Consider the following 18507-nt stretch of genomic DNA (forward strand, 5'->3'; position numbering starts at 1 on the left):
GTGTCTAATGTCATTATAACAATGGGTGGTACTGATATTGATTAGGACCCGCCGCGTCTCTCGCCGAGCAGTTGAAGCAAGTGCTGGCTGAAAGAGAACGACGACTAGCAGGTTCCTCGCCCCAACCGTCCCACCCCGTGGGGCATGGGACTCACCCAGGGGGCCATGGGGCACATCTCGGGCACCAGACCCACTCTTTACCCCATCCAGATCCCGTGCAACTGACTAACGAACTCGTCGATGAAATACGACAAGCCGTTAGTGAAGCGAACGCTAGAGGTATATGAGACATAAGCGTTATAATATAGCAATAAGTTAAAGAAATAAAAATATTATTTTTGGTCCTCCGAGCCGAAACTGACACGATTGTGGCTATTTTGCGTATTCTTTAACATAATATTTTTTACTCCTAACTATGGTTTACAAACCTTGGTGTTGAATATTCTCTGGATTTTTATTTTATTCTTCGATTTTCTATATTATGTGTTATCATTATCCCATATAAAAATTTATATTTAAATTTATAGTTAATTTGGCTCTAACATTCAGCTTTTTGGTGGCGGTTATTGTTTTTATATGTATTTTCTTGCTTGTGGTGTTTATTTTAACATTTACCAACTTATATGTATACGAATTTATTAAAAACATAACTCCAAACGGTACAGTGAAGAAAGCTCCGACTTGTGTAGTGGACGGCGAAGTGTGGGAGCCGATTTCGACGGCAGTTAGCGAGGCCAGTCTTTCGCCGCAGCCTCATCCCACGCCTGTTAACCTCTGGTCTAAACAACAGGTAAAATGTCATTTAATATTGTAATCTTAAAACACCCAGGGGCACTACAAACTTTTAAGTCTGGGCCTCAGATTTCTGTATATGTTTCGTGCCAATCCATAGATACGATTTTTGCCTTTCTTTCCAAAATCTGCATGTGCAAATGACACAGTCAGCAGTGATTTACATAACATAGTGAAATTACATGTGACACATGCTATGCTATGCTAAAAAATAGCAACTACATATAATATATAATAACAAAAAAATAAAACATTAATTAATTGGAGTTGTTGGTAGAAAAGTTAAACACAACTTTGACATTACTCTTTTTCAAGAGTTTTTAAAAAGTTTTAGAAGATTTTTTCTTTTAATATTTTTATAATTAAACTTATACATTCTCTAAATTACTTGCATCTGAACCGTATGTAATACAAATATGATTTCCAGGTCTGGCAATGGGTTTCTAGTCTTAGCGAGGGCTTAGATCGTCACGCTGGCGCCTTCGCCACACGTGGTGTTGACGGAGCCCTGCTTTTGACCCTGGCCTCTGCAGACCTCAAGCTTCTGGGTCTAGGTGGAGACGATCGCCGTCGAATGAAGCGACGCCTCAAAGAACTACGCAACGCTCACGAGAAACACCTAAAAGCCATCAAGAAGGCAGAAAAGAAGGCCAAGAAGAAGTAGAGTATGAGATGCAGCTGTTTTGGACGTTTGTGGATTTTATTTCTTAAATTTGTGTGCTAAAACGAGTTTTACTCTCTCGACGTAACTTTAGGGCGCTGTCTTGTTTACATTAAAAAAACGCGTAATAATTTGTAAGTTAACTAAACGCGAATACCTAGTCTCGGTATGTTTTTGGTTTAAATATAGTCTTTTTGAGTTAGTTTCTGCTTAGGTAAATGTAAAATTCAGTGTTATGTCGTGTGAACTGTTAGCGTAAGATTAGTCAAATATGTCAGCGCTAATTAACAAATATGTCGAAGATTTTCGATATTTCGTTTGATACTTTATGTATTTGCCATTGTAATAGTTGGATGGTGAACTATATGACTGACGTTAACAATGATTATTGGCTATTAGCGGTGCCATCTGAATAGTTTGTAGTGAATAAGAGGCGTAACGCTCGCTTTGAACGATGAAACGAAAGCTGAACGAATCTGTAAGAAATAATATATAACACCCAACCAATGGAAATAGATAACCAAAGGTACATATATAGTATAAATACACCTTAATATATTTTCAATACTGAACTTCTTCGTTGTTCCTACATTTTGTATTTGTGTCAGTTTTTCTATGTTTTGGTGTGCGATTGTGTATGAATACTGGCTCAATCTAGTCATAAGATCAACTTGTAAGATTAACGCGATATTCAATACACTATAATACTTCATGAATTTTCTCTAGAATGTATAACATTAGTATATGTATTCATCGATCGATTATGACTATACTTACTCATTAGCGATTACAATCGAATTGATTTCTCTATGGCATTTGTAAATTGTATTTATTGCACAAAATGTACTTAGTGGCCGGGTGACTGACTTAATGTTTGGTGATCTCATGAAGTAAAGATTTGTCACCGACCCCGATAGGCAAATTGGGTATGTCTTTACTGTGCTGAATATTTAGATATTTGAAGATAGATTTTGTCCTAATTAAACGAGTTTGAAATATTCATCTCAATAGTTTCTGTAGTCGATCGGCTTATGATAAAGTATTAATTTTCATTTAATTTTTATCCATAAAAGTTACGGAACTGCAAATTTAGTGTAGTAAAGGTTTTACCCATATCTTCATGATTTGTAACATTCCAGCAAATTATTTCTTTACATAAGTATTACGTAACACTCTTTGTGGCTAGATTATTTTCTATTCTTTCTCTTACACATTCTTCTAAGCTATGTATTTTGAACTTTATATTTTTTAGCATTTTCGTGGTCTAGCTTCAAAGAGACATTCTGCACGATTTTATTATTTTGACAAGCTTTATTCTAGACGATTAGTTTATGTAATATTATTGTCTGCGTTTATACTGTGCGTGTTTGGTTTCTTATGAAATATAATGTAAATATAGTCTCAATATCGACTGAATGAAGACATGTTGAGTGCTCGATGTCCCCAATTAAATATTGGTTACAAATTGTTTGTATAATTAGTTTAAACCGTTAACAATTGCCAAAACGAATGTGTAATTTTTTATTAATGTTATTTGTTTTTGTTCTTAAATATAATTTCCTTAAATTATTTAAATATTTATTTTGGGACCAAATTAAGTTATTATGTACTTGCAATTTATTTATGTATTTGGGTGTGTTCAAGATAAAGATTATTATTTAAAAGTAAATAAAGAAACCAAAGTCGAAATCATATTTGTCTTTTATTTAAATTACCACGTTTTGTAAAATAATTACCATTTAATTTTTGACCCATTAAATTTAATATGGCAACACTAAATGAAAACGTAAATATTGTAAACCAGCAACTGTTCGCTCACTTGATTTAAAAAACTCAATTGGTTGATTGAGTTCAAATATACATGTCTTCGTTTAGAAACATATTTAATAGTTTTATTATAGTAAAATGTTGCAAAGCGGTTAATGAGTAGGCGGCCATGATATGGTGATAAGGGTTTGGGTAGACTATGTCATGCATACCTGGAACAAATCCAGGAGGTACTAGAGATAGGACAAGTTTAAATTATGGCTACTTTTAGGAACTAAGGAGCATGGTAAATAACATGAAAGTGGATGGGGCGAGACAGGAGTGGTTAGGACCATAATTAAATCCGTGGTCTCTACCTATTCCTTCAAGATAAAGGTATGATGATATAAATAAACTAACAGTACTGTTGCTATTAAAACTCAGAAATCTATTTTTTTTTAGATGAGCTAGTGAATGCTACATCGTTTTATTATCCAGAATAATATTTAAATTAGTGATCATTATTGGGCACTATAGAGGCATGTATCTCTATATACAACAATGTAAACATAATTATAGGTTGAATAATATTTATAGCATCAAGGGAAACAAAAGAATTTCATATATTATTCTTTATTTTTGTTTTTTGGTTTCTTATTCCTACGTCTCTTTTTCTTTTTGGCTGGTGATTCTGTATCTTTTTTAACTTCTTCATTATCACCATATGAAATGGTGACAAATGCACCCACTTTCCTTTTACGTGGGGTTTTATTGTCTTCTTCTGAATCTTCATGACTTTCTGGATCAGTTTCTTCAGGATTACTTTCAAGTTTTTCATCTTTATCAATTTCTTCTTCGGTGTCTTCCTTCTTGATTAAATAACTTTGTCTATTTAATGTGACACAAGTCACTCGACATGAGGCATTGGTAGAACATAGTTCCTTTAATTTATTCTCATTAACTGACCAAACTTTTAGCTCCCCTGAACTTGAAGCTGTATAAAGTATATTATTCTCAAAGAACACACATTTTACTCTTTGTTTATGTGCAGGGTATGTTTGAGCCTGGGTTTCAGAAATACTTAAAGTTAAAATATTGCCATTTTCTAGTCCAACATACACTTGTTCATCACTGGTCCACTGTACAGCACTAGGCTTTGAGGTACAAGTAATTCGCTTTTCTAATCCCGCCTGACTAATTTTCCATATATCAACAGTTTGTTGGGATATTAATGAAAATCTATCACCACCAGGTGAGAATTTGATTTCCGTAGGCATAACTATACCCTTGCTGGCTAAATTTATAGTAAAAGCTGGCCTTCCTTTTATTAAATTCCAAGTTCTTAAAGTCTTGTCACCACCAAGACTCAATGCTAATTTGTTAGATGGATGTACTGCAATTGCTGTTACTGGCTGTCCTAAAACATAAATTATAATTTTTTTAACTCTTACTTTAAAATTAGTCAGATCTTTATATCAAAAAACATTTAATTACCTCCATGGGCTTTTTTCCAAACTTTTTCTATTTGCCAATTACCAGTCCTAGTTACAATAATGGAGCCATCATCACTTCCAGTAAGTAAATGGGTTCCATTATGTGTAAATGCAACAGTATTAACAGTACCATCATGGTTCATTAATACCGTGTGCTCTTTCCTGGTCTTTAAGTCGATAACTACAACCTTATCGTCCGTTCCTCCTGAAGCTAAAAATTTTCCCGCTATAGATATACATCTAACAGATGCTGTATGTGAATGTGTTGCAAATGTTTGCTTTATTTTTGTAACCTAAAAAAAATTACACATATATAAAAAATACAATATGATTAAACCATACCTAAAATATTGATTGGACCTAGTAACTGGATTTTATCGAAGGAACTTACTTCATCTTCTGTACGCAGGGAATATCCTAATAAAAATCCCTCATAAGTGCCAACAACTAACTCATCCATTATGTATTCACTGTTTTTGCCCGTAAAATGTTAAATTGAATTTACTACAATCAACAATGCCATGCTCAATATTATTGAAATTTTGAAACATAACCTCTTAAAAATAACGTAATTACATATCACACTTGAATTCACAATCTATGGGTAGATTTAAGATCTGTCAAGTACTTATGACATGACGCATTCAGCGATTTTTCTGATATATAAGAATGATTTTAATCGATTTAATCTATATGCGACGTACGATTCGATCCGTAGATCGGATCACATACATTTGATCTGCTTATCAAGAAATCGCATGAAAATACAACAGTTGAATATTTTTTTTTATAACGGGTAGTGAAACCCCAAAAATCTAAAGAAAATGTACCATTAATAGCTTAATGTAATTAAAGATAGAAGAATATACTGATATCCTTTTTTTTATTTTAAAAAAGTCTTAATTCACATTTTCTTGGAAATTTTAATGATTAATATAGTTATTATTTTTCACAATCTACAAACGCGGATCGATCTATTCGAGATGCGTTTCCAACCAACATCTGACCCTAATATTATATATACGTACAAAGTCAGCCAAATAGCATAGTAAAGCAAGTCAAATAGGGAGAATGTCAACTGTCAATCCCTTATAGATCATTGTCAAATCTTAAATGTGACAAAAAAAGTAAACCCAGCTTAAGAAATATTAATTTTTTTCCAATAAAATACTAATAAGAAAATTTTATTTAGGGATTACAAGAGGTCATACTTCTGCAGTACTTGGCAAATTATTTCCATTCTGGTTGGGTTATGATTTACTAATTGTGACTACATTCGTGAAATCTATTGATCTTTTGTAACTTTTTCTGGTGTTTTATAAACAGGATTCCCAAAAGAGGACATACTTAGATATCTACAAGATGGATCTGGCGGAGACGATGAAGAATGTGTTAGCGAAGAGTAGTGGAAATGCCACTAGTACGGCAAGTGGATCCACCGCGGCAACCCCGCACGGCGCAGAGGGATATGTCACAGAAAAGCTTTATATGCTATTGCAACTATATTTACAAAATAAGGGCTGGAGTCCCAGTATAGAGCTACTACAATGTTTCAGCGATCTCAAAGAGTCTTCCATGCTTCCAAGTGCAACTTATTTACAGTAAGTATATTTAAAACTTTATTTTATGGCATAGAAAATCTAAATTTTCTGGTCCAATAGAGCAAAAATAACTTATCACCCATCTTTCAGAATGATGGCATCAAGGGTTGGTTTAGATGCTCAAGGACGTCTGATTTATCGTGAGAATGGTAAAATAATCTTACCTTATGAACATTTTGCTAATGCTGTTATGTTGAAACACATGAATGGTCCCCATGGCCTACATTTGGGATTAGAGGCAACTGTCAGAGCTGTAAGTTCATTGTATTGATTCTGTATCACTCTTTATTTCAAAGGAACAATTTTGTTTATTCTTTTATATATATTGTTTAAGGTGGTTGAATCTTATACAATTGGTAGAGAACAATTTGGAATGGAGAAAGAGTTTATTGTAGAAGTTGTTCAAAATTGTCCAAACCCAGCTTGTCGCTATTACAAGAACCAGTTAGAAATGACACAGAAATCTATACAACAACACTTATCTCAACAACCAACATACATACCAGGTATATGTTTATGATAATGTTCTGTTGCAAAAATTATGTTGTAAACTAGTTACAGTTTTATTGATGATATATGAAAATGATAATGATCTATGAAAAAAATTAAAATTATTTGCTTTTATGAACTAGTTCAAGGATATTTTTTAAAGATATTATTAATGTAGATGCAGGCAGTTCCAATTTATCAGACAGTCAAGCAGTAGAGCGCCTACTCCGTGGTGCAGCACTGCCACAAGACTATCAGCTGCCACTTGCACCACATCTTGCCGCTCTCAGTGAGTTGTTAAGTAAAAATCAATTTTTATTATTATTTATGTAACATTTTACATTACTTGTTTATTAATTTCATAATAATTAATACACATGCAAATACATCTGAATGATGATAACAAATAAATTTTATTTGAATTACAGATGTAATTCTCAGCATTTCCTGTAAATATATACAGTAAGGTCCCTATTATGTAAAATACATAAAAGTGAAAAAAACATTATTAATTATTTTGATTTATAATACTCTATTAAAGCATTGTCATGAGTTGACTGAGGAAGTAGACATAAACATTTCTTATACTGTATTGTTGAAATGGCCAAGTAGTATGATATAAAGATGTTGTGAATATTATTTAAACAGTAAGGAATTGAAATGTTTCATGCCACATTTTATTTTGTTTTTTTGATTTTAAATTGAAACTGTAGTACTGCAGCGTAATACAATATTTTCAGCAAATTTAGCGGGTGACAAAACAGACCGGCGTGCGACTGATAAACTCTCACAGCATCAGCAAATGTTACTGCACCAAAATCGTTCCATGAGTCACCAGTCAATTGATAAATACTCCCAGAGGTCATCTTCACAATCTTCTTTGGACACCAAGTCTAAACACCACTACACTGATGATCACAAATTAACTGATTTTCTAAGGTAAGCAAAACTTTGTAAACTGAGTACTGGCCTGGTAAATAATAAATAATTTATAAATGATATAAAAAAAAGTTTTCAACTAAACAATTTTTTTTCTGTGTTATTTGTTTGCTATATGTAAACAATTACCTTTTTAATTTGTGCTTTAATGTTGATAAGTGATCATGACCATCAAAGCTAGATATATATGAGAAAACATATTCTAAAATACACAAGAAATTACATACACAAATCAATAAAAATTCCATTCCCACATGCGAGAATTCAAAGTACTAATAATTATATAATATTTGGCGAAATGGAGTGGCTAAGACATGGGTCTTAACATTTTATCCCCGCAGTATAAAAGATCGTGAGAAGCCGGCATGTATTAGATTAAAAAAGCATCGATTAGAAGGATCACTTGCCTATAAATAAAATTCAGTCGCTGAAATGTGTTTTTTTTCCCTTTGGCGGCACTTTCAGATACTTCTAAATAATCAAATTATTTTTAAAGTCATAATAAAAATGTATTACAGAGCGAACCTGGAGAGCCTGGAGTCTCTATCGGGAGGGTCAAGTGGGTCAGGCGGTCAGGAACGCGTAGTGCGTGCTTTCGCAGAGTTGGCCCGTAACTTGCAACGTATGCGGCCTTGTGTCCGGCCAGCTATGTGTAAACCTTATGGGAAACAGAGCGAGCAACTGCAGAAGAGTCAGTATAAATTTTAGCAATTTTTGATATAACAATGGTGTATATTATCTGGTTTGACTATTGTGAGTGCATACATACGTTTAAGAAGAACGCTTCATGAGATTTAATGCTTTCCAGCAATACACCAAACGTATAAGAGTATCCTCATCTTAATTAAGATAAGAATACTCTTATCAATACATAAACTCGGAATTAAAATTGGGAAATAGGGGAATTCCCTTAGCTATAGTTCAATAGTTGTCTTTGGTTTTTTTGCTTGAACTTTATGTGAATTACTTTATGTTTTATTTGTTCTATTTAAATAATTCAGAACCCACAACTTATTTATATAAAAAAAACGTAGCTTACCTATAAAAAAGTTGTTTTACAAGTAATTTTTTTTCTATCACATATTTTAATGCCATTTTTGCTGAAACGTAACATTTACGACTAGGACCTTTATTCTCAGGCATTTATCTACGGCTATGCTTACAAAGCGTATGCAGTTTCCGATTTTGGTGTAATAAAATGTTATAAATTGATATTAAATAATTTCAGTCCTCTTGGATACAATTCAGTTGGTCCAATCGCTCCGTAGCTATCTGCCTCCGCCGCACATACAAGTCACATCGTGGAAGAACGATGATAAATTGCGGTAAGTCTCGTAAAAATTAAAAAAAATAACCTGAAAAATAAATAAATATGAATTATGGAGTAAAATAACTTATAATTATTAATTTATCAAAGAATCGTAATGTTAAAATATTGGTTTTTATACTTCAGTCACGTGACACAGATTAGTCAAATCAACCATGATATATGACAGTAAATAATTTATTTGCCTACCGAAGTCTATAATAAATTGTCTATTAGGAGTTTTGGAGTTGCATCGTAAATGATACATAATACCTAGGTAACACTGAATATATTAAAAAAATGGCTTAATGTAGAAAGTTGCCAATACTCTTATTGTTATTCGAGGTAATCTCCGTTCCTCTCTACACATCGTCGAATTCAGTGGAGCCACAGAAAAGCAGTGGGCCCATTCTTCCTTAGGGGTCTCTTCTATGGCGTTTTCGTACGCTTTCACCACATCTTCAGGGCTCTTAAAGCGAATATCTTGAATTTTATCTTTAGTTCTTGGGAATAAACGAAAGTCGCAGGGCGCCAGGTCAGGACTGCACGGCGAATGACTCATTATCTTGACACCTGCCATAGTCAAATATTTAACAGCCCGTTTTGCGGAGTGCGTTGAAGCATTGTCGTGGTGAAGGAGGATCCTGCTTCGAGGGCGCTGCTGTCGAATTTTTTCCAAGTAAACAGTGAACAGGCAAACAGCGATTGCAGACCAGTCTGCAGTAACTGTCCTTTACGTTAGTTGGTCGATCCTCGAAATAAAACACTGAGCTGATTGTCTTTTGGTTTTGGTTTTGTAGCAATATAACCACCTTTCAGCACCTGTGTCGATGTCAAATACAGCATTTGAGTCACCTCCGCTGTACTTATCTAACATTTGGCGAAACCAGTCCATGCGAAGGTGTTTCTGGTCGTCGGTTAAAGTATGGGAAATCCATCTGGCTTCCAGGCGCTTCAATGTTCGTGTAATATTTTTTGAACTTGACTCATACCAATACCTAGGCTTGTCCGTATCTGCTGATAGGTCACTCTCTTGTCTTCCTCTATCGTGCGTTGCACAGCACTGCTGTTATCTTAAATAGTCGCTTTTAAAGGGCGTCCCTCACACGGATCGTCATTGACCTCCACGTCAAATAAAGTCCACGCTTAACCTCGTTAAACCAATTGTAAATAGTGGCACGAGATGGTGCTTCATTAAGAAATGCTAATCGCAGCCTATCATAGCTTCGTTGTTGAGTAGGCCCAAAACGAAAGTCATAATAAATTATTGACCAAAAATTTTCTCCTGTTAGGTTTATTTTCACGTGTAACAAGAGTATAAGATTTGCCGCCAATTCACAAAAACAAATGAATGCAATATACTACATCAGGTTACCAAAGAGTTCTAAAATTGAATTTCAAAAATGTTTTCATTAGCAATGTTTCTAACTGGCCTGTAAATCGCGGCGTGTGTATGCTATCAACGCGCGTCAAATTCAACGCCCAATGTGTGCTCGCTCTAATTCCAGCAACTTAGGCAATAGACAAGGTTACAGAAATATGAAATTCTGTGGGGAGTCAAATGTACAGCCTTGGCTTGTACTTAGGTGATCTAACATCATCCTTTTTTCGTGACTTGACATGCTGTACTAAAGTTCTAATATTTTGCTTTTTTTTAATTTCAGTTCAAATAATATGGATGACTTGGAGAGCCGTAAGATAGTTAGCGGTAACTAGCACTGTGCCTCGGACTGAGATCATGACAAATTGAAGGTATTATTTTATATGAAAAATTATTATGTTTATATAAGTTTCAGTACTTATTAAAAAAGTTATATTCAACTATTCCGCTAATTTTGATACTTCGGTACATTTTTATTATCTATTCTGTTGTTTTAATAATCATGTTATTATAATTGAAATATTTATTTTTATATCCAAGATTTTATGAAGTATTAATGTATACATTGAACCAGTAACAAAATTGAGCGTTATATAGGATTGACAAATCTTGATACTAGTTTCACGGTTGATTAATGTTTTGGAATATATCAAGATATTTGTATAGGTTTCTGTTATTTATTAATCTCTGTCAATGAATTTGTTTTGCGATATTATAATATACATTGGTCTCTATATGTTAAGGCGTGGTCCATAGTATCGAAAGTAAAATAAGTATATATTATGTTCATATTTGTCTTATGGAGTGTGCATTAAAAACCCTAAGAATAGTTTTTTTTTCGCAAAAGTATTACATTTTTTTTTGCTTAAAGCCGCCATTATTGGTTTAATTTTTGACAGTTTATATCAAATTATCAATCATTAATAATACAGGATAAAAAATTATTTATTTATTTACAGAAATACATACATACATTATCCTTACAAACTATGCCAATACCATAATATCGATAATATATATATATATATATATAATAAAAAATACATAATATCCTAAATATCGCTAATGTATACTCCTACATACTGTACACAAAATCAAAAACGTGTACATATGTCGATATTGTCAGATTAAAAATAAAAAAATAACAGTTAAATCAGGTGAATGGAAGAGGCGCCCAGGAAATAATAAATGGCTTTGGAAGCTGAAGAACCTTTAAGTAATAAAAAACGCGGTATTCATACATTTCATTTCATTTCATAGGGTTTTTGATACACACAATACACATATTTTGTGTCATATCTATAATTTACGCGAGTATCACATACATTTTTATGTATTTCTAAGTTTATGTATAGTTGTTGTATTGCGTTAGGATTGTCTCATTGAAGTAAGTCTTAAGTGCATTATTTACACTGTGATAGAAGTGTAATAGACATAGTTACGTAGTCTCTAATTATATAACATTATTTATCGCATATAGTAATTTGTACGACAATGGATAACATTGATTTGAAGAAAAAAAACTTTTCGTCCTTTGTAATGAAAGATGACGTCATATATAAGTTGCCTTTTTCACAATTTTAAAGTAACAACTGTGTGTGAATAATGAAGCTAATTCAATAAAGAAAAAAATTCTCCATATTAGATCTACTTTTAACGTAAAAATGTCAAGCAAGCATTTTATTATGAGTTTTCCTGTGTTAACGGAATTTGGAAGGAGCTGTTTTAGATGATCACACATTTTCATAAAAAACATCAGCTCAAATAATGAGGTTTAAGTCTACTGAATGATGTCTGTAAAATATTCATTTGAAAAATACAGCGCTCCTAATAGTTACGCTCATAAGATTCTTCATACTAAAACTTTAAGCGCTCAATACGTATACCAGTATTCGCAAAATCGTATTTTAAAGTGAAAACTTGAAAAATATTTTGTATACAAATACGATGGTTTTCCATTCTCAGTATGAAATTTAAAGTAAAATACAGGTCTATTTTAAAAGTTTAATTAACTTGATTTAAAGGTTAATTTGTAAAATAAAATTGTCAGTTTACACCATTCCAAGTAACGTGCAAACGACTTTTTGAATCATATTCAATAAGTCAAAAACCATTTATTCATGTACACTTATGAATAGGTCAATGTACACTTGTGAACGTCAAAAAAAATACACTAAATGCTTCTAATTTTACATTTACTGCCAGTTCTCAAATCAAGGGCGTAGAACTCACCTGTAAAAAATTATGCGCCGGTAAATTTCGTATTTACGCACGTTGATATTGCGACAATTGAGCTGATGTAAAAACCTCAACCAATAATTAAAAATTGGGAGTAATTGATGAATTCGTAGTTAAATTATACAATTCTAAAACACCTCCTTCAGAAAACAGCGCCATCTCTTGTCTCGTGTTAGATTAAGATTGAAGACTGCAAGTAACTTGTGTAGGCTAACGCTTGTATAGGATAGTTCTATTATGTCTTTCGTGTATTTTCTTAAGTTTTACGGGATTTACATTCGTACTCAGAGTCGTTTTGTTTAACAGTACACTGATATTCGGGTTAATTTAAGTAAAATATTCTTTATCGTGCGTCTGAATGTGACATTTTAATATTTTATAACTAAATGGTTTAGTTAGTTAATGAACAACTCTGAGCGCGTTGAGACTCGTATTATAATCTTCCTGGATTATATATTATTATGTTTGTTATAACTATTTTCCTGACAGCAGAAAGTGGTTATAATATAGAAATTCTAAATATCATTTTGATTTCCTAATATTTTAGATTAGTATTTATATTGAACGCTTTTCTTCCAAAACATCACGTAACTGCAAAATTTCGTGAAAATTCAAGTGCAATAATTGGGGCATAGCCTATTTTGTATTAGGTAAGTCGTACAGATAGGCCAAACTATATTTATGTACATTATATATAAAAGTATCTGACGTTACTATTAAAATCCATACCATTACATTACGATTATTTCCGTAAAGATTGACGTAACTTCTGAATATTTGTTATAGCCCAAGTAGATTGTTACTTATTAAGCGAGAAACTTATGATAGTTTAATGAAGTCTTGATAGTCAAACCATATTCTCATAGATTTCATCTAAATCATACAATTTACCACACATTTATTAGGAGTTATAAAATATAGTTTGGCGCTGTCTTTATAGAGGTTGTAATGTAAGGATTGATTGATTTGACATCACACGAACTTTGGTAGAGCTTTGGTCGAGACCTACAGGCCTGTATTCACTTTGATTGATGCCAGTGCAAGTGATTAGTGCAGGTAGTAGTGACGTCACCCTTCCCCCTCACTCGCATAGTGTCTGTCAAAACATGTCATTTTATTGTTAAAAAAATGGCGAAGTGGGCCGAAGACATAACCTACAAATTAGTGCAAGAGTATGTAAAATATGAATGCCTTTACAATTCTAACAACAACCGCTCTTTTACATTAAACATTAACCAATAAGTATAAAGTGGCGTGCAATTTTACTTTTGCCTGTAAAGCTCCTGTATGACGGGTGCAACGAGGTTTACTAGTATATTAAAGGACTCTTCGGTCAACCTGAGAGCAAAGTAATATTCCGTAGTATCTTCAGCTCCCAGTTCCTTAAAGAGTTGGTAGCTTGCGCCATGAATGGGTCTATTAAACCATTTTCGAACCCATACTTTTCTCGGTCTTGCAAGTTCAGCTTCCAAAAGTTCTTCAGTTTCAGATAGCACCGCGTTTAATACTTAAGTACTTCTTCCAATTGCAAGCACGCTTCTCGATGTTCATCCATACTTGCTGATTGACAGCTACTACAGACTACTGAATTTACTAAGCCAAAAACACTACACACCTGCACTAATCACTAATCAAAGTGAATACTGGCCTAAGGTTAAGTATGACTCCTGTATCTATATCAAAAACGTATTGGATATACTGAAGTTAGTTACTACTGAAGGTAGTATAGAAGTTAGTATAATCGCATCTTAATAGGAGGCTACCGTCAATAGATCTAAGTTTCACTAATTACTCGAAATAAGTATTAAATCCTACGCGAATCTCTTGTATTAATGTATTTCTAGTCAAAATTAATTTCAGCGGTGGCAGTTGGAACATATCGTTTTTATACAAAATAGATTTTGTAATCTCGCACAATTTCTTTATGTAGCTATAACTTTCAGTTGTTTTTGTATATTCTTATTGAGCTTTTAGTATATTTCGTTATTTGCTTAAAATGTATTCACTATATACAAATGTAGTTGTAGTGATTAATATCGATGTAAGCATTTTCTTTTGGTATTCTTACAATCTGGGCATCTTAAAACTGTGATAAAATTAGAATGTTTTTGGCTTTATTTTTAGTCTGATTTTCAAAATTAATGTATTGGGTCTGATACACACTTGTACCGAACACTTTGGAATTTTGTTTAGACTCCTTGTTTTGCACTAATTACGAAAACCTTTACTAATTTTTATTGAGTCATAATTTCTCTGCAATTGTGTTGTAATTTAGTTGACAGAGTAACTTTTTGCGTATTCTAAACATTTAGTGAGATGAATACAGTTTTTCTACAAGTGTGTGTAGACGGTGTCATGTATAGATGTAACTAATTGTATTGTAATCGGCCTTGCCATGTAATTTACGTATATATTTTAAAGTAACGGAGACAGTGCTTAAAATAAATGAATTGATTTGAAAAACCTCGTTTTTTTTAAAGTACCTAAGATGAACTACCTTCGTCCTCTACTCTACCAATCATAAGGCCTGGATTCATACTTTTCCAGGGTATTGAAGGGTCCTTCGAAACAAATTATTGGTTTTACATCGCTTCAATGGAAGTTTTCATGTGAAGAGGTCGGTTAACCTTTCCTACAAAATATCAACGAATCAGATTCGTTGCAGTTGATGTCGTGAGGTCACACTCAATACGTTCGCATAAGGGTAAACTATAGGAAAACATATTGTACAAATTGTGTTCTATACATTGAATGCAAATTGAAATAAATAAACAGAACTATCTTTTCAACGTCATTAAAATGTGTTTTAGGCTATGGTCTTTGCGAAAACCATTTTTTTTTATAAAATAGGGGGCAAACGGACAGGAGGCTCATCTGATGTTAAGTTATACCGCCGCCCATGGACACTCAATGCCAGAGGGCTCGCGAGTGCGTTGCCGGCCTTTTAAGAATTTGTACGCTCTTTTCTTGAAGGTTAAAGGAAGGAATAAAATGTGTTTGGAAATACTCCCGTGAAAACAGAACTAATATTGATCATACAGTATTAAATTGCTATTGAGCACTTACTGGAATAAGATTATATTTTCGATCATAACGGAAAAGTGAGAAGAAAAAAAGATATAAAGTACATATAAATTTATTAATCTGATTCCTCATAAACTAATTTTCAAAAACTTGAGAACGACACAGTATGAATTATTTTACGACACATACACGGCTAACATAATTGACAGATTAGTATTAATAAAACTATGAAATAAGGAATGATTTTAACATTTCGCATAAAGATATAACAATAAGCATATAATGTTTCTTAAAAATACAATGTTTATAGGATGTACGAAGGTGAGTAACATATGAGATCTGATAAATCATTCTGATATTCTTAAACATTCCATTTCATGAAATTACTATGGTGATGACCACATTTGATCACATGAAATCTTATTAACTTAGTGTCTTTGCAAATAGCTATTGAACTTATAAATAATTGAATAAGAAAACACTTTAGTACTTTTAATGTTGTTATGTTAATCGTACGTAATAGGAATTTGACACTCAAATAATATAACATTCATGGTTATGCAAAACAATTATCAGCACATCTAGAATTTTAAAGATATTTTAAATATCATAGTTTCACATAGTTTGAGAGTGCTTAATTTTAAACATCGATGAAGAATATAAGTATAATAATGTTAGTTTACCCAATTTACTAAGATAATCTTTTAAAATACTCATTGATCAGTTTTTCGATGTACTTTATCGGGTAGAGGGAGTGACGTCAAGGGATAATTAATGAACTGAAAAATTGGTTGAAATTTCTTATGGTCCGTTTTAGTAGCATTTGAAGTGGTATACGTATTAATACGTGCGTATACGTATTATTACCGTATAGCTGTGTAATGCAGAACCATACGAATGTTATCAGTTTTTTTTATATCGAACCTAGACGAAATAATCTAATTATTTTATTCGAAATGAATTTTTTTTTATTCGATAATGACGCCTTTATAATCAGTGTCTTAATTAATTGGAATGTCCACTTTAGTTTGTACTATTTGTGCGCTGCTCATACACGTTGGCATCATTTGAATACAAATATACTTCAAACTAGTTATTAAACTCAGTATTTAACCCTTATTCATATAATACAGTCACTAAAGCCTTCATTGGTCTCTTTCCGCCAAATTGTATTTAACCATGTGATGGAATGAGACAGCTGAATGTATTGTACCTTGAAATATGTGTCCAAAACCACTTCAAGTATTTTTCCATAGATGTAAAGGCATATAAATATAGGATATAATCATAGGTGATTTAAGGTTCAATTGGTCTAAAGACATATATAGAGTCGTCAAGCCAATAATAAGCCTGTGCAAAGTCTCCTTCGCAAAGATATGGAACTCTGGACCAACTAGCGATCTCCCAGCCCAAACCCCGCATGAACTCCACAAACGAGGAGACCTGTTCTTCGAATGTGATGCCTGTTATGGGCAGTCTTTCTTCTGGCTTATGGTCTGATGTCGCTGGAATTATTTGTTAATTTTTTTTTGTTAATCAACAAATAAATGAAAAGTTTAGTACAATATATAATATGAAAATTACGGAGGCGCTGAGGTTAAATTGTTATTTGTAATTGGGTTTACTTAACTAAGGTTAATATTTAACTTAATGAGTATAAATTGTTCACTCAGGTGTAATATTTTCCGCTTTACCTGATACATGTACAAATTATAGTGAATTTATTATCTATTAACTAGGTTTTAAAAGAAGGCTAATGAGCGAAATATCGTCTGGTATGTATTAAAAATGTTCTCGAAAGAGCGTAATTGATGATAAATCTTGCTACGTAGAAACTTTACAGACCTTCAACATACGCCTTATATGGCAATACAAGAGCCAGCAACAACAGTCCGTCTGGGGCGAGCGCTTCCCTGGCCTGCTGCAGCATAGTCCGTGGTCTCATACAGCGGTCTACCAAATTCATCATGCACACACAAGAGAACTTTTGACCCTTCCACCAGTCTTCCACGTCTAGCACACTGAAAAGCGTGAATTATAAAATATTATAAATGATAAAATTAACATTACGTTTTACGTATGTTGCGTAAATTTAAGTAAACTTTTACGGTTCCGGGGGCAATAGGATGCTTAACACAATAGATAATTTTATTATCACTCTAAATTGACACTGTGTAAACACAAAGAAATAAATTCTGATTAATTGAATATTGATTGCTATGAAACGTAAACGTTGAAAAGAGTACTTTCGTTAGGTTATACGTAATCGTCGCGCTTAAACTATAAAAGCCAGCCTGACTAAGTACGCAAAATGGCTCGTACAGAAGTAAATCATTGATTTGAGGCCTTCCTTAACTATATGTCCTCTTGAAGTCTTGGCTTGGTGTCTCATGTATCAGCCCTGAGCACGTACGTAATGGAACAATATATGTATATTAAACTAGTTTCAGGCCTAAAATCATGTCATTTTTTGAAACAGGTGCAGAAATATGACGCCAAGGTCCATAAAAATTTGCACGTTTTGACATTAATACTACAGCTACTGGAGTATAATTGTGATAGACAATACTCACGTAAACCCTTTGCCACTGAGCACTTTCCTCATAGAGGCAGATATCTCGGTGGCATACTTTGTACCAAACAGGTCTGCGTATCTACGGCTTACTTCACCGTCTCCCGCGCCGATATCGACGAGCGTAGATTGCCTGTCGATCCCGCCTCGGCCAGCGCGAGCGCGGCTCAGCAGTGTTCTAGTCTGAGCTGAGGATAACACGAACATTGAACCACGACCGAGCCACCTGAAACATTTTTTTATTGGTTAGTGTGGCTTTTATACA

General features: G+C 33.3%; 4 protein-coding genes across 18 annotated transcripts in view; 2 read left to right on the plus strand and 2 right to left on the minus strand.

The window, feature by feature from the left end:
* Positions 1 to 3084, plus strand: part of LOC123710457 (neurabin-1) — a 28179-nt gene extending 25095 nt beyond the window's left edge. For 7 of the 8 annotated variants that reach the window (XM_045662347.1, XM_045662348.1, XM_045662350.1 and 4 more), the window contains 3 exons: positions 46 to 279; positions 666 to 790; positions 1220 to 3084. In XM_045662347.1, the coding sequence (XP_045518303.1) occupies positions 46 to 279; positions 666 to 790; positions 1220 to 1456 (596 nt within the window). In that variant the 3' untranslated portion in view covers positions 1457 to 3084. The remainder of the gene's footprint in view (positions 1 to 45; positions 280 to 665; positions 791 to 1219) is intronic. The other variant, XM_045662352.1, reaches the window with a different exon arrangement.
* A 726-nt stretch (positions 3085 to 3810) lies between these two features.
* LOC123710378 (p21-activated protein kinase-interacting protein 1-like) lies at positions 3811 to 5302 on the minus strand. Its single transcript, XM_045662226.1, has 3 exons — positions 5084 to 5302; positions 4694 to 4985; positions 3811 to 4616 (listed from the first exon to the last, which is right to left on the minus strand). Exons 1-3 carry the CDS (start codon positions 5150 to 5152, stop codon positions 3826 to 3828), a joined length of 1152 nt encoding a protein of 383 aa, XP_045518182.1. The 5' UTR covers positions 5153 to 5302; the 3' UTR covers positions 3811 to 3825.
* A 505-nt stretch (positions 5303 to 5807) lies between these two features.
* Positions 5808 to 11324, plus strand: LOC123710429. Of its 2 annotated transcripts, none has more exons than XM_045662296.1 (9): positions 5808 to 5936; positions 6019 to 6293; positions 6384 to 6546; positions 6628 to 6799; positions 6961 to 7083; positions 7523 to 7721; positions 8240 to 8412; positions 8950 to 9046; positions 10692 to 11324. In XM_045662296.1, exons 2-9 carry the CDS (start codon positions 6055 to 6057, stop codon positions 10741 to 10743), a joined length of 1218 nt encoding a protein of 405 aa, XP_045518252.1. In that variant the 5' UTR covers positions 5808 to 5936; positions 6019 to 6054; the 3' UTR covers positions 10744 to 11324. The 2 variants fall into 2 exon arrangements, with proteins under 2 accessions (XP_045518252.1, XP_045518253.1); XM_045662297.1 differs by having other exon boundaries at positions 6961 to 7071.
* A 4696-nt stretch (positions 11325 to 16020) lies between these two features.
* The window catches only part of LOC123710206 (protein-L-histidine N-pros-methyltransferase), a 53969-nt gene continuing 51482 nt past the window's right edge, over positions 16021 to 18507 (minus strand). For all 7 annotated transcript variants that reach the window (XM_045661970.1, XM_045661964.1, XM_045661965.1 and 4 more), the window contains 3 exons: positions 18244 to 18468; positions 17516 to 17691; positions 16021 to 17175 (listed from right to left, as the gene is read on the minus strand). In XM_045661970.1, coding sequence (XP_045517926.1) covers positions 16967 to 17175; positions 17516 to 17691; positions 18244 to 18468 — 610 coding nt within the window. In that variant the 3' untranslated portion in view covers positions 16021 to 16966. The remainder of the gene's footprint in view (positions 17176 to 17515; positions 17692 to 18243; positions 18469 to 18507) is intronic.

This window comes from Pieris brassicae, chromosome 5, assembly GCF_905147105.1.
Source record: "Pieris brassicae chromosome 5, ilPieBrab1.1, whole genome shotgun sequence".
In the NCBI taxonomy this organism is placed as follows: domain Eukaryota; kingdom Metazoa; phylum Arthropoda; class Insecta; order Lepidoptera; family Pieridae; genus Pieris; species Pieris brassicae.